Raw genomic sequence first — 14,857 nt, 5'->3', positions numbered from 1 at the left:
AAAGTATAGATTTATTGGTGATTTGTTGACTGATATGTGAACAACTCTTGCAAAGAATCAGAGTTACACTTAAGTAAATGTGTTTAATATTTCAAAATTACATATTTCATTCGTGTTATGCAAATATGAATTCATTGATTTAATCATTTGAATTAACACTTTAAAAGTAAATGCTGTTAACTAATCTTATAACAGCATATAGTAGAGGTGATAGTTTTACTAATTATGATAACAACTTTTATTTAAATATGGTTTTGTCTGCCACACTGAACTGCTGCTGATTTTTCATCCTTAACAACCTATTACTGCACAACTATATGCAATAAATGACTGTGCAAGAAATATTGCCTTCCTTCCTGAGACAATACATTTACCATGCCTATAGAAGTTTTGATATGTCGTTATTAAATTACTAGGAGTTTATTAAGCAATGCAGTACATTAGATTGTAAAAAAAAAAATAATAAATAAATAAAGCAATAAGGCAAACATTAACTGTTATGGCAACTTTGTAGTATGAAGAAAACTAAATTTGTACATTATGTACAATTCTATAACATTCTTTCTACAAGGTTTGACTGAATGGTAAAAAATATGTAAAATTTGGGACCTTGAATAATGTTTTACTCAGAAAAGTATATTACTTAAATCAACAGTACAAATAGTTAAATAATTACCTTCAAAAATTTTCAACAGGTTTTAATAAATATAAAATAATGGATAGCTTGGCTACGGATTTATTCATTTCAGAATTGGTGAGCTTTATCATAAAAATACGGATTTCAGATAAAAAAGGAACACATCTGATTAAAGCGCCTATTGATCAAGTAGTTCAACAGATTTACAAAAGATATAAACAAAAATATACAAACAAAACAGATGTACATAGGAACACTTCATGGGCATATGGATACTATACATTAAAAATTTTGGTATATGTAATCAACTATTTATGTCTCCTCCATCTCAGATTACCTAACATTCTTAGTCCGATTCACAAAGAAAACTGGTGGCGCATAATATTGGTTGTTGCACAGGTAAAATGAGGCTGTGATGTGATGCACCACAATACAAGTAGGAGCATGTACCTCAATTGAGGATAACCCTCATATGGGAATTGAGCATGCACATGTGGGCACTCTGGAGATAGGGGTCACCATAAAATATTGCTTAACTACGCTAAACTTCCCTTTATAATTACGTTTCAGGTTCTTTCATTTACATGAATGCAGCTATCTTTCTAAACTATGAACACAGTGAATTCAGACACTCGATGGAAAATTTTCTTTACACAATTATTGCAGTGATATAAATATGACATGAGAGACAGAAACTTTGAGATCTCTGCATTATGTACAAAATCACTTTGAACACAATTGTGTAATAACATGTGAAAATAATAAGCTGCTACCATGTCAGCAGCTGGACAGTGTTACATGTGCATGTTGTATTGCTGTGTGACCTTACTGAAGTACAACCAGCCTTTCACTGTGCCATTCAGGGAAGTTGGGTACAAGTAGCACTTTAACAACACGACTTGACAACTCTAAACCATCGGATTTCTCATATATACTTTGACACACATTCCTCATCTGGAATCTGGGTCCCAGGGGGTTGGCCACAGGGAGGGCTGTGTCAGGTCACTTTATTGTACAGCAATAAAACCATGCTATAAATATACTACATATCAACATTTACTAAATATTACAGGAATATATTAGACCTTATACTAAATATATATATATATACTGGTATATAATTATAAGAAATATAACATAAGATTCAGTCTAGGTTTCTTCAAGCAACGGAGAAGTTTCATCAATTTTAGCAGCATCCTGAATGTGCCTGGGATTTTTTGGTGTAATCTCCTCCATTTCTTGACTTGGTTTTCTTAGACAGGGAATGCACTGAACTTCTACCAACTCATTGTAAAGGGCTGTCCCTATCAGCAGGAATAAGAAGCCATCCACTGTAAGGGTAAAAATATAAAATGGTAAATGATTTGGATGGCAATTGAAAATAAAGGTATTCAAACTTAAAATTATGCAACAATGTAATTTAACAATATATTCATATGAGCAAAAAATATTTTTTAACAGGAGGAAAACAGTTTGTGAACTTTCTTCATGACCACAATAATTCATTTATCAAATCAAACAGCTCCTATGCCATTGTAGAAAGCAACTTCAAACAAGGACCTTTTTCTCAAAAACTTTTACATTCTTAGTTAAAAAATGGCATAGAACCTAGATCAGACCTTTTTCAGCCAAGAAGAGCAGTTCTTTCTAACCCAATAAACTGCATACAGGCCTGGTCTTGTTTCAAATAACATACAAAATGCATCAAAACGTATCAAAAGAGAACATGTAATATTACACTACCTTGTAGCAGGCCATATGTTTTGTCAAATTCCTCTCCAAAGTCCTGAAAAGATTTTTTTAAGTTATAAGAGTGACATAAAATGGTGATGAAAAAATTGTTGCTAATGAAATAAAGTTTTTATTCACCATGTCATTTTCTTTCATGCTGAGTACAATTATTCCCTTAGGTTCTTTATTAATACTGATCACCTGAAATTTTTCACAAGTCCATTTTTTTTCGCACATCCATTTTAAATCTTTGGGTATATTTCTGAATCCATCACATTCTTGTAAAAATTTATTTGTTAAAAATCTAGAAAATGATATAATGATCCAAAAAATCTTACCTTGTCAAAAAGATAGTAAATCAATAGATCTACCACCCATACCATTATGGTCCTTAAGGCATCTATCAATGTTCTGTGGACAGCTGAAATAAATAATGAGAAAAAATATTACAGGTAATTATTTTTTTAATTTTTTTTTCTTATTCATATTGAATGAATACATACATTTAACAACACAAAATCAGACCAGAAAATGAATAAACAGTACTTGTAAAAAAATCTAATTTCAAATTTGATATCGCTCAGCAAATATGAAGAGAGTACCCTCCAACTACTATTATCATTTATAAAATGAAAAAAATTATCACAAAAAAATCTTTTACAAATATATCTGTGTTGCGTTCACATCAGCAAAAATTATGTCCATATTGAAAGTTATGAGACTTACATTTTGCCAAGAAAATAATACTTGCCTGTCAAAGACTTTGTGACTGCTAATCCAAAGTAATTATAAAATGCAATTGAAGCAAGGTACAACAGGCAAAAAATTAAGAGCCTAGGACTATTATAGATCTGGTACAGGGCATCAATACTGTTTTCATAACTGTTCCCTACTTGTGGACCTGGGATAAAGTACATGGCTGGTAGGACAGCCTAGAAAAAAAAACAATTTATAATTTTCTGAACATTTTTATTTTCAAAAAGAACAATTCAAAAACAGTGGTTGTCTGCTACTGCTATACAATAAGAGCATCAATGACTATGTACACATTGCAATTGCCAAGGCTTTGTAACTATGTTTTCTATATACATTAACAGATATAGACATTTCTGTATTAAAGGGTAACATCTCTAAAACACACACAGAAGTCATGTGCATAAGCATTTCAATGTAATGGCAGTTCTCATGAAAAAATCTCTATATTACACAATAAAAATACTTACATGCTTAAAATTCTGCAAGGAAAGTGTTCTTAGTTTTATATAAATATATAATTAGGTGTCTTTGGATACATTTAATGAGATAAGTGGAAGAGGTGTGTGTCTGTGTATGAGTGACGGTGTGTTTCTGAAATAAGTAGTTGAGTGTTTTAATTTTTCTCGAAATAAATCTTTAAATATAAATAAAAATAAATAAATAAAAATACTTACACAAACCATGAAAAATACACCAAACGATCCTTCCATTCCAACTACCTAGAATACATAATAATATTACATCAGCTTTACATAATTAATAATAGATATATCAGAACATAAAAAGCTTACTTTTTCATATTACTTAAAACAAAATGTAAATGTATGGATCAAACACCTACTTGTAATGGCTGAAAGTTTCTTTTCTTTAGGAAAAGTTCTTCTATGATCATTTGGCTGGCGCTGACCACTTGACCAGCAAGTATAAATATTATACCTGGAATAACAGGAATCAAAAGATTGTTTCTTAAATGAAAAATGTATACTCGGAACACCAAGACACGTGACATAAAAAAGAAATTACTGCAGAAATGAGATAATCATTTGAATTGAGAAGAACATGAAAATTTTAATGGTGACCATCCAAGATAGCCCAAACTCAAGACTGTTGCCATACAAGACTAGAAACCATGCAATGGTAATATGTGTTACCTAATATTGCCTTTGAATCTTCTTCCTTTTGATTCTTCAAGACACTGGAGAGTCCCACCAAAACCAGCCCTAGCACTGTCACTATCATACCACTCCAATGGATACAACGAAGCTTTCTCTTCAGAAATATTTTCTTAAAAATATATAATGGAGTTAATTATGCTGCATCACTTTACAGCCTTAAATAATCTCATTATACTGATCTGTGCATGTGTGTACAAACATGCATTTGTGTGAGTCTGTGTATGCATGCATTATGTGTGGTATTACAAAGGATTGCAGGGCTTCTGCTTTATATATTCCAACTCACAAGTAAAGTAAGTTTCTGCAAATATCCAATACTATCTTGTGCCAAAATTATCCCCACAATGTACTCAAACATCTGACGTCCTACAAGTAAAGCTAGCAAACTATTGTCAGGATATATACCACAATTTTAGATTTTGATCAAGATCATGATACAATGTACTGTCCCTCCCTGACCAATTTCAGCCTCAAATTTTATGTCTGTTCAAAACACTGAGCAAACGCAACATGCAATAAGGTTCAATTTCCATCTTCAGAAAATTATAACATCGACTTTGAAAGTAAATACTAGCTATCTTTGGGTGTGACCACTGCTGCAGCCAAAAATATTCTATCAAATAAATTGTGGAAGAATGTGAGTTCCAGTTACAATAGGGATGCATGCTACCAGTACTTACTGATAAAATGCCTGCAAATATGATGATAGATCCTCTTAACATCTGCCACACAGAACCATCCACATAGAGAAGACCAATGCCTGAAAACAAAAATATCAAAAAAATGCAGCAGATATCAGAAGTGCTCTCTGCAAGAGGACAACTGGGTGATGATGTGATTTGTTTGCAAAATTTCTCACAATATAATAGAAGCACAAGTTATCTATACTTTGTACAGTGAAGGACTTAGAAACACATTTTTCTCACCTGCCAAGCTAGTTCCAATTAAATCACAAACTGTTGGAATGGCAAATATAATTTGAAAAATTCTGAAAAAGCAAACTTATATATATACAGGGAATATTCATCATCAAGAATTGGTGTATAAATATCCTAAAAATAAACGACCAATGTCACTCATCACGACTGACTATTGAAAAACTTCTTACATCAATCATATATTTTCTTTAAAAAATAAATCATGTAAACTATCAATATATTCAATATTATTCCTATTAGCATTATTTCCTTTTTGCATTTATGGCAATTTTTTCAGTGAAAAAAAACATGGAACTTGTAAATGCTCAAATCTTAGTCATATTATCATGCAAAAATTAAGGGAAAAAAAGGGAAAAACTACTTTTAGATCACTTTCAATAACTGCATCATTTAAGTACCTACCTTGGTTGCTGTAGAGGTAATCCTGTGTTGAAGTCTCCCTGTATTACCTTCTGCTCTTGCTAGAAAAAGTAATTATTTTAATTTTTTCAAAATCAACAGATTTAATGAAAATAAAATATCAACCACATCTCTACTTTGTTTCATAAATATACATAATCACCGTAAATCATCACTATATTTTCTGATTCCATGCACCAAAAACTCTTCCTGGCAAAGAAAAATAATTTGAATCTGAAAAAAAATTATACATTTAAAAAAATCCTCGTATTAAATTAATTACTTTTAATTCTTCCCATTCTAATCCAATCTAATCATGAATGAAAGCAAATCTGTGATTTATTACTACTTACTTCTTTCAGGTATTTATCCCTTTCTCTTTTTCTTTGAAAACATAAACCAAACAGGCAGATTGTCTCTCCTGAGTGAAAAAATAATAGAATCATGTGATAAGACATATGTGGATGGAAATAAATTTATAGTGTTATAGTCACGATTGGAGATCCAGTATATATATATATATATATATATATGTAGCTCCTTATTAATAACCTGTGAGAACAGTATTAAAACAAACATAAACCCAAAAGAATGTGTGCACTTGAAATACATAGGCCATGATGGACAGGGGAATGAAAGTACCACCCTTTGGTTTTAAATGGCCCAATCTGAAACAAAATTTGATCTAGTGCCTATGTTGTTTCTAAATTTGGGTCAACTAAGGGGGTTAAAAGGTCCACATTTTCCAGAAAATAAATCCTAGCCTACTTTGCAGGTAATGGCTAGTTAAATGCTTGTTATTCCAGATAGCACCAAATGGCACTGAGACAATAATAATGGTGCTAAGTACCTATAAACATGATAACAGTCTGGAACCATGGATGGTCAAAGCTGTGTGGGGTGGCCGTTCCGTTGACAGGGAGTCCCTCCACCCTGCAATTGCAAATCAATGGTATAAGTTTCTGACTAAAAAATTGCATTTAGCAAGAAAAGACAATACACAAACCTTCAAAAAAATGCAAGATTCCAGACAAGTGCCTCATTTGCCTAGCTTTTACATTCGATTCTGATTAAATCATTCTACACATTAACTGGCACTGGCAGTAACATGCTGATACTGGTATTAGTACATGTACTGGGTATTCATTGTGCAATGTAAGCAACTGGTCCTACACACTTGGCCCTGTAAAATTTTGTATAGACTAGTAAAACTTTTCACGTGTGAATTTAGTGGTCCCACATGACCATTAGATTTTTTTGTAAGTTTTCAAATGAGCTTTCACTTTGATTTAATTTTTTTCACAAATGTTACTGCCATGATGATTGTAAATTTTTAAAATTTGTCAGAATCAAGATCATGTTATTGCTAATATTAATACAACAGGCGAAAATGTAGCATGTGGCACGAAAATTCATGCGTTAGCACTCCTATTGACGGTTTTGATATGTACACTGTACTGTAGCTTGTTAATACTTCCATGTACTAGCTGTAGCAATCACTACGAGAGATATCTCTACTTACTGAACACCAACATCTATTTTATTTTGTATATATAATCCAAATATTTTACAGAACATTGTACTTACACGACATCATTTTGGGCTTTCTTGCTTATCGTGTTGATGCTTCCAGTCACTAACATCCCAAATGCCAGAAGCACCTGATAACACGACAACGCCATTTTGAACAACCAAGAATCATGTGACACAGTCATATGATTTCACTCAGAGGCTCAACTAAAGCATCAAAATCGACACTACCTCTAACAGGTTCACAGATAGGCTAATTATGTGCGCTTTTCTCTGACGCACAGTGCAGAAAACTACTATCATATATCAGAGATATATTTGTGAATATCTAGTGAAAGCCAATCTGTGGCCCTGGTAGAAGGTATCTATAGGCCTACACGATGTCAGCCAGAAAATAAGGCGTATTTTGTGCTAACCGTGTGATGGGGGCTTGGATGGCGTGGGGTGGGATGGGGATGGATATTTTTTATTCAGTTATTAATATATAATATAATAAAACATCGAAAATTTTCAATATATAGCTTGCTTTTAAAAACCTTTCTGGATGTTTTTATGCCGATTAATAGACCTACAGCCATATGTAAAAAAAAGTAGGCTAAAATGTTGGTTGGTAGGCCTAACTGGGCAGAGAAGGCCTAGTGTAAACCTTGTAGGCCTACCCGTTATAGTATATACACATATATATTGGATCCAAGTCTAAACGAAAGAAAGTTCACCAACATGAAGATCCGTTCTTGAACAATAGTAAACATTAAATGTCCTTTTTTTTTAGATACAAATGTTGAATATCTATAATTTCCTCTAGGCCTATTAGAAAAATGATTTAGATAAGATCTTTAATATCGAAAAGGTGTTTACTAAATGTATAGAAGAAATTTTAATGAAGACACAACTACGGTATTTACCTGTCTACTTAAGAATCTGCTTATGTGTTTTACAGATAATTTAAGAAAAAAAAAAAACAAGTATTATAAAAAATGTTGGAATCTTTATTTTCACCCATTGGATAGAATCATATAGCAAATATAGATAACAAGAAAGACAAAGACGAAAGGCGTCACTAGGTTTTTTTCTTTAAGATTAGACATAGCATCGTTCTTATGTATAGGCCTACGTAGAAACTATTAGCGTTTTAAGAGTCCTTTTTATACAAGCAAAAATCACTTAAAGATTCTCTCCATTAGAGCACGTAGACTTTGTAAAGATTTCAGACGTCCATTGCGCATGTAGGTTGAAAACATTTCATTCATACGTTCGTACTGGGCAATGAGAGTGGAAGCTCGGAAAGAAGGAAGTTCGTCTGAAATTAAAAAAACAAAAACAAAACAATTATTTAGTCTTTTTTAAAATATTGTATTCAGAGAACTGTTTAAAGAAAAAAGTATGCGAAAATTCGCGTAAGTCCGCTTGTTATCGCTGTCTTCCGCTACCGATGACTCTCGCTTCATTTTAACAACAAAAAACAAGCAAACAAAAAAAAAATCACCTGTCACAGTGACGTTCGACAGACAACTGCTGGGGATGACCAAGTCCATGAACTGACGCTGGATGCGATGGACTTTCTCAATTTTGAGCTCCTGAAATTCTCTGAATACGGCCAGTCTGCGGGTTATGAAATTTCTAATGTCGCGCAGCACCAATCGAGTGCCAAGTTGGATGTAATTACTACAAAAGAAAATAAAGAAATTTACTGACACTTGAAAATAAGGAATATTTTACGTAAAAAAACTAAGGTAGTTTAACGTTTTGATACTGTACAATTCATGTAGAATGAGCTAAATTGTATGATACTGTTAGGTGTGGTAAACAAAAGGGTCATCTTTCTTCAAAATAAAAAAGTGAAATTTGAAGAGATGTATTTTTAGTATCTTTCTTTACAGTCAAACCTTATCACATGGGTTATAATAAGGGGGATAAATAATCTTATTTATCTTAGAACTCATATTCATCTCCCGCCCACGTTAGATGTGAAAAACTCACATGCAAGAGTCAACGGTGTCTAAAAGTTCGTCAAAAAGCAAGTGTCCGTCGTTGGTGTTTGATCGAATGTAGCGCCTAACGGTCAATTCTCTGAGCAGCATGTCCGGAGTGCAGCCATCATTTAATCTGTCCATCCACTGGTCAACGAGGCGTGGTCCAGAACTGTCCCAGATGGACGCATCCTGATCAACAGCATTAAGTTCCCAAAGAAATGAAGTGTACAATGCCCTAAAAATATCGATTGGATGCTTTAGAATTATATCCGTAACAAGTGAAACGAAAAACGCTGCCATATTAACAGTTACCAGAGCCTTCGCAGTGTTACTTGTGAAAAGGAAAGGGCACCAAAAATAGGAAAAAATACTGTTAAAACAACTATTTGTGCTTTATTCCACCCAAACTCAATAACAATCCAAAAAGGTTTGTTGGTCATAGCTTTTCTTAGATTTCATTTTAATGAAAATACTTGAAACAAATGGATATTCTAAAAAATATCCATTCGTTTCAAGTATTTTGCCCCTTTTTGTCAATTTCATCTGTGAGTGTTCTTTTAAAAAGTTCACCTTGGAAGCGTTATATCTGGGTGGTCGGTGTGTGTCTTCTTTTCCCAAGAATACTGAAAGTAACGTTGCATGGTCTGCAGGTATATCATCGAGCACTTGTTGGCATAATTCACCAACCCCGAGAGCCCTAGAGTTACGAAAAATTAAATATTTCAATATCGTCTGTAATAAAGATGAGAATATTTTCTAAAGTAATATTATCAAATCGGTAGCACCTAGTTTGAGCTGTAGCTTTAAAAATTACATACGACTTAATTAAGCTTAGTTCGTTCCAATTTTTTCCCGATCAAGTTTCAATTATGTTAAAATAGCTTTGCTGTTATTCTTGAACAGTAGAGGTTGTGTCTTTAAGGAGACCGACAACATTCATTCTCTTTCGTATTTGCAGGTGAGGGCTCCCGAACTTCAGTTCTATTATCCGTGCAAGGTTCATCACGCATGCGCGCCGATAAGAGAGAATCCATTAAAAAAAAAAAAAAAAAAAAAACAGACATGATGAAGCCGGTTCGCGTCGGGACTGAAACTGATGTTTAAAAAAGGATGGAAAAGCTGATGGCGAGGAGAAAGGCCACCTTAGTACTAATTTGAAATGCAAATTCCAGTGATTTGGACATACCGCCTTCGTTAACGTCCTTCTCATTTTCCACCAGATATGGATGCGTTGATTTGATATGGTTCATAATTGTGTCCATTGTGGGGGGACGCCTTTCATTTGTACTATCTGATTCGTCTTCGATTAAACCAATGGAACCTGTGTCAAATAATTATGCGTTAACTTTGTTCGATATGATTCAGATAAGTTTTACTGGTGACATTAATATTAATCTCGGTTTCTTAATATACGTATTTCTAAATTCCTAGCTATTCCTTACTATTTTACCTATTTCACTATTTTGAATGAAATGTCATATGGGGCGCCTGAGTTATTCGCCCAGCTTTTGTAACAAATTCCTCCGTGAAACTGATTTAAATCGTACTTTCGAAAGTTTTCACCAAATGCTCTATGTCAACTTCGCTTTATTCAATCAAACCACTGTATACAATGTTATCATTCTCGTATTTAGACAAAAATAGGCATTAGGCCCCTATGCTTTCTCACCTTTTTTTAGCGTTGAGGTCATGGCTTCAAACATGGCACTTCCACGTCGTCTATGGCGTTCTAGGAGTCTGGCGAATTGTCTCATAGTCATCTGTGACTTACACCTTTCGTACAAGGAATTGATCTCATCTGCGCCTGAAACGGAGATATTTTTTCTGAGTCAAATAGATTTAATTCAGTATATTTGTCCCGCGTCGAGTTAGCAATACAGGGGCGGATTTAGGGCGTCTTCTGGGTCTTCCGGAAGACGGTCAGATTTTCAAGTTTACATTGACGGGTATCCAATTTTTTCTGTCGGAAGACGGTCAAAAATGAAGAACGGATCAACAAAGATAATTTGGAAGACTGTCAGAAAATATCTCTGAATCCGCCCCTGCAATATATGGCTACGCGGTCTTTAAAAAAAATGTATATTGTTGTTTAACTTTTTAAAAAATATGCGTAAATACAGATATTTTGAAAACTTGTCGTAGTTAGCACGCGCTTTACACTTCATATTCAGCGCTCTCTTGGTTCAAAATAAAACTTACATTTCACAAAGCACTCAAGAGCGTGTTGGTAGAACTCAGGTGATTGGCTGTTTTCTGTGATAGTAAAGTGCAGCATGTTGCAGTCACTCCATGACAGCCTCGTCACACGTCTTTCGCGGCAATGTCCTGTTGGCAAAGTTAGATAAAAAGCTAGACTATAAAGATGGGCATTGTTACAAACGGATGGTGAAAAAATTCTACGAACAAATAAAAAAATTGTTTGAAGTGAGAAAAGTACGCCAAAAACTATTTTGTTGCGACCTTTGGTGAAACGTTACTTTCGTCCAAGTTGGGACAAACGAAAACATACATTTGGTGAGCCAAGGAAAATCAGCAATTAAGCATTCACATACAACCCAAATCATATATATATATATATATATATATATATATATATATATATATATATATATATACAGCAAAAATATAGACAAATATGCACAATGTGTGCCTCTGCTTAACTACATTATTACTAACCATAAACAAAGATTAAGCACATACTGAATGTATTTTCAATTAATTTCCGATAGATACATACTGTACACAGTTTTCACAGGTATATTCCAGATGTCGTGCGCAAAACTGTAATTAAATGAATCTTTTGGACTCTGCCAGAAAGGTGTGGCCGCATCTTCATCAAAGCTGAACATACAGGTCAACATGGAATTGCGGTGACGAATAAAATTTTTGTATTCTTCTTCGGTAATGTGTTGGTTGATGAAGGATACTTTGTGTGTTAGTTCAGCGAACGTCTTCAAGGACATCATTGGGGTTGATGTATTGCCGACCCAGTCGATGAATCCAACTGCAGTTGGCATCTTTCCCTTCATAAAATAAGTTTTCTTTTATATCTTAGGCTATTTTACGGTAATTGTATATTTGTAAATGTAATGTCAGTTACTTGTTTTGGAAAACAAATTCACTATTTTTTTATTAAAATCTTTTTTTTTTTTTCGAACAAGCTGTAGACTTACTTTCAGGTGGATTCTCCAAAGGTAGTCATCGTGTCCCAATTCCGTAAACTTTTGTGAAGTTTCTATTAAATTTGTGAGAGATTCTGTATCCAAATATCTACCAATATGCACTAGTATCTCCGAAGGTAATGTGTTAATGTAACTCTTTGTCTCTGACAACCTCGTCCTCTTGGTAGAAAACCGCGTCCTTCTTGGCATTTTAAAAATACTTTTTGAATAAAAAATATTTTCCAAATTGCAATGTCAAACTTAAAAAACACACCCAAAGCGAGACGGTCTCTTAACAGCCCGATGCACCGCCCAGTGTTTAGTTGTCGCAATCAATGTCACGCGTGACGTAATTTGATTGTTTTCGTCATAATCAGTAAATAGCGTTACGCTCTAATTCAGCCAACTTTTTAAGTTTTCTAACTTTGTTTCGAAAATTCAAAACACCCCGGATGAGTACTCTTCTTTAAAGGGTGAAAATAGAATTCTGTCTTTTAAATCTGTCAAAGAAAGCCTTGTGATAATATCAAGCATTATACATGTATCACTGACGTCTCTTAGTCTACGTTAGCTACGTTACGTTGTTTCAATAGGTTAACGTATATCAACGTGATATGTAGGCCTGATGTTATACATGTTATTTTGAAAACTTGCCAAATATCGCATTTAAATTAATGTCAACACATAACTGACACTAAATTAATTGTTTATTTTCAACCAAAGACGTTGCAATTCCCGTATTTTGAGTCCTGTCTTATTAACCGATTACAGTGACGTCATATTTGCTCCGTAACACTCGTCCAGCGGCCATTCTGGAGGGAAAGAACGACGGGGAATAGTAGCGTAAATATAGGTGAACCAAATAAAATGAAATAATCTTCATATCGTGATCAAGTACACCAAAAGGAAAATAGTATATACATGTGAAAACTTCAGCTGATCAGCGTGATCGACCCATATAAACTCAAGACAGTCCAAAGACGTGAAATCCTGACCTACCCCTGTATCCCAACATCGTGGAATGTTGTCAGAATCTAGTTCAGTTATCTTGTACTTCATTTTTCTTGTTCATTGGGTAATAACAGTTATAGTTTTAGAGAGTTTACTGTGTAATCATATTCAACCTTTCATAGAAGCAACTTTTTACATGAAGGATAGATATAAGGAGAAATTTGAGCTGACTATCAGGATCAACCCTTACGGACTCAAAGAAGACAGTATGCAGGGTTGTGACAAGAAATATTGCTGTCAGATATGATTTAACTGTACATCATGAAGCTGTCAGAAATTATTTCAGCATTCTTGTGCCTCATTTTGGTTCATTAGGAAGTATTTGTAACATGACTGTTGTTTGAGAGTTCAACATTTTACCATGAATTCAACCATTCACAGTAGCAACATTGTTAGCATTTTATTATTAGTCCAGACCTTCACAGAAGCAATGTAATTTTCAAACTTATGACATTCAATGTAACATAACAACAAGTCAGTTCATGAATTGATCTTTATTTGATTGAAAATATAGGAAAATGCACATTTTGTATGGATAAAAGTAAACATAAAATGCAAAACATTGTTGCACAATTCAATGACAGATTATCAGGGTCCCTTTCCTTTTGGTTGATAACACTGACATGAAAAATATTTCCATACTTTCAATGATGCAATGCAACATGTACATGAGCATATTAAGTCGAATCAAGCCACCATAATTTGAGGAACCTGTTTAGTATATTTTTAATCTATGTCTAGAGAAATGCTTGATTGAAGACTCACAATTGATATGTGCTGTGTGGGTATGTAAGGCCTTAGATGGTGTTACTAAGCAGTTTGTAATTTTATTTAGGAGAATTCCACAACTGGTGGTCGCAATTTAAAAATGCACAACCTACATGTACAACAGCCATCTGTTTCTGCATATCAGACCATCTGTGGGAGGTGCACGATACAAAATTTTATATTTCTTGCAAACTTTTCCATTTAGCCTTTAAAAATATGAGAAAGAAAAAGTGTTTTCATTTCTTCTTGTGCTTCTGCTCACAATTCTAAATAAATAGAAAACCTGTCCTTGTTGTATGCAAGCTATCAGGATAACAACTTTAAAACAACAAATGAACAATTAAATAAATAAACAAATCCAATTAAATAACTCCTGTCATGCACTGAATTTCACTCTCCTGATGTTCAGATCCTGTCTCCTCAGCTGGTCACAAAGATATAAGAATATTTTTTCGCTGCTTCTACCTTGTGTGCCATCTAGCTGCCTTTTGTACCTGTCACCTTTTTTTTTTTTTTTTTTTTGGATAACCAAGATTTATTTGCACCCAATCATTCAGTGTGGCTTGGTGGGAAAATGTCAGATCATTTTCCTAAATGTTAATTAACAAAAAAAGGTAACAATAGTTATTTTTATTCACATTGTAAAACACAGAATTCAACATTTTTCAAATTCATTTCAGTAAGTTCATTCAATTAAATGGTACCTGAGCTAGAATATATACTTACAAAACAGATTTACTCTTAACACTACACTAAATCTAAAATCAAGCCACTTACT

General features: G+C 33.7%; 2 protein-coding genes across 2 annotated transcripts; both read right to left on the bottom strand.

Annotated features, from left to right (window-relative positions):
* Positions 1-57: 57 nt before the first annotated feature.
* Positions 58-7,379, bottom strand: LOC106155310 (solute carrier family 35 member F6). The gene is made up of 13 exons (XM_087006782.1): positions 7,224-7,379; positions 6,487-6,569; positions 5,990-6,057; positions 5,640-5,698; positions 5,226-5,287; positions 4,980-5,059; positions 4,276-4,408; positions 3,966-4,060; positions 3,799-3,843; positions 3,120-3,300; positions 2,707-2,789; positions 2,381-2,423; positions 58-1,968 (listed from the first exon to the last, which is right to left on the bottom strand). Exons 1-13 carry the CDS (start codon positions 7,349-7,351, stop codon positions 1,787-1,789), a joined length of 1,242 nt encoding a protein of 413 aa, XP_086862908.1. The 5' UTR covers positions 7,352-7,379; the 3' UTR covers positions 58-1,786.
* An 849-nt stretch (positions 7,380-8,228) lies between these two features.
* LOC106155304 (uncharacterized) lies at positions 8,229-12,920 on the bottom strand. The gene is made up of 9 exons (XM_087003948.1): positions 12,313-12,920; positions 11,877-12,162; positions 11,339-11,464; positions 10,809-10,943; positions 10,326-10,460; positions 9,710-9,836; positions 9,147-9,374; positions 8,653-8,831; positions 8,229-8,466 (listed from the first exon to the last, which is right to left on the bottom strand). Exons 1-9 carry the CDS (start codon positions 12,508-12,510, stop codon positions 8,327-8,329), a joined length of 1,554 nt encoding a protein of 517 aa, XP_086860074.1. The 5' UTR covers positions 12,511-12,920; the 3' UTR covers positions 8,229-8,326.
* Between the last annotated feature and the right edge of the window lie 1,937 nt (positions 12,921-14,857).

The sequence above is a fragment of the Lingula anatina genome, chromosome 2, assembly GCF_051362555.1.
Source record: "Lingula anatina isolate TDL-2025a chromosome 2, LinAna3.0, whole genome shotgun sequence".
NCBI classification, from domain to species: domain Eukaryota; kingdom Metazoa; phylum Brachiopoda; class Lingulata; order Lingulida; family Lingulidae; genus Lingula; species Lingula anatina.
This window is presented reverse-complemented; position numbering and strand designations above follow the sequence as displayed.

Excerpts from the sequence above, each read along its gene's own strand:
- LOC106155310 (XM_087006782.1), bottom strand. The coding sequence starts at position 7,351 with ATGACTGTGTCACATGATTCTTGGTTGTTCAAAATGGCGTTGTCGTGT. Across the intron at positions 6,058-6,486 it reads GACTGTTATCATGTTTATAG|GAGAGACAATCTGCCTGTTT; the intron begins GTACTTAGCACC and ends TTTTTCACTCAG. Across the intron at positions 4,409-4,979 it reads TATTTGCAGGCATTTTATCA|AAAATATTTCTGAAGAGAAA; the intron begins GTAAGTACTGGT and ends TATATTTTTAAG.
- LOC106155304 (XM_087003948.1), bottom strand. The coding sequence starts at position 12,510 with ATGCCAAGAAGGACGCGGTTTTCTACCAAGAGGACGAGGTTGTCAGAG. Across the intron at positions 11,465-11,876 it reads ACCTGTGAAAACTGTGTACA|GACATTGCCGCGAAAGACGT; the intron begins GTATGTATCTAT and ends CTTTGCCAACAG. Across the intron at positions 10,944-11,338 it reads TCTTGAGTGCTTTGTGAAAT|GCGCAGATGAGATCAATTCC; the intron begins GTAAGTTTTATT and ends TCTCCGTTTCAG.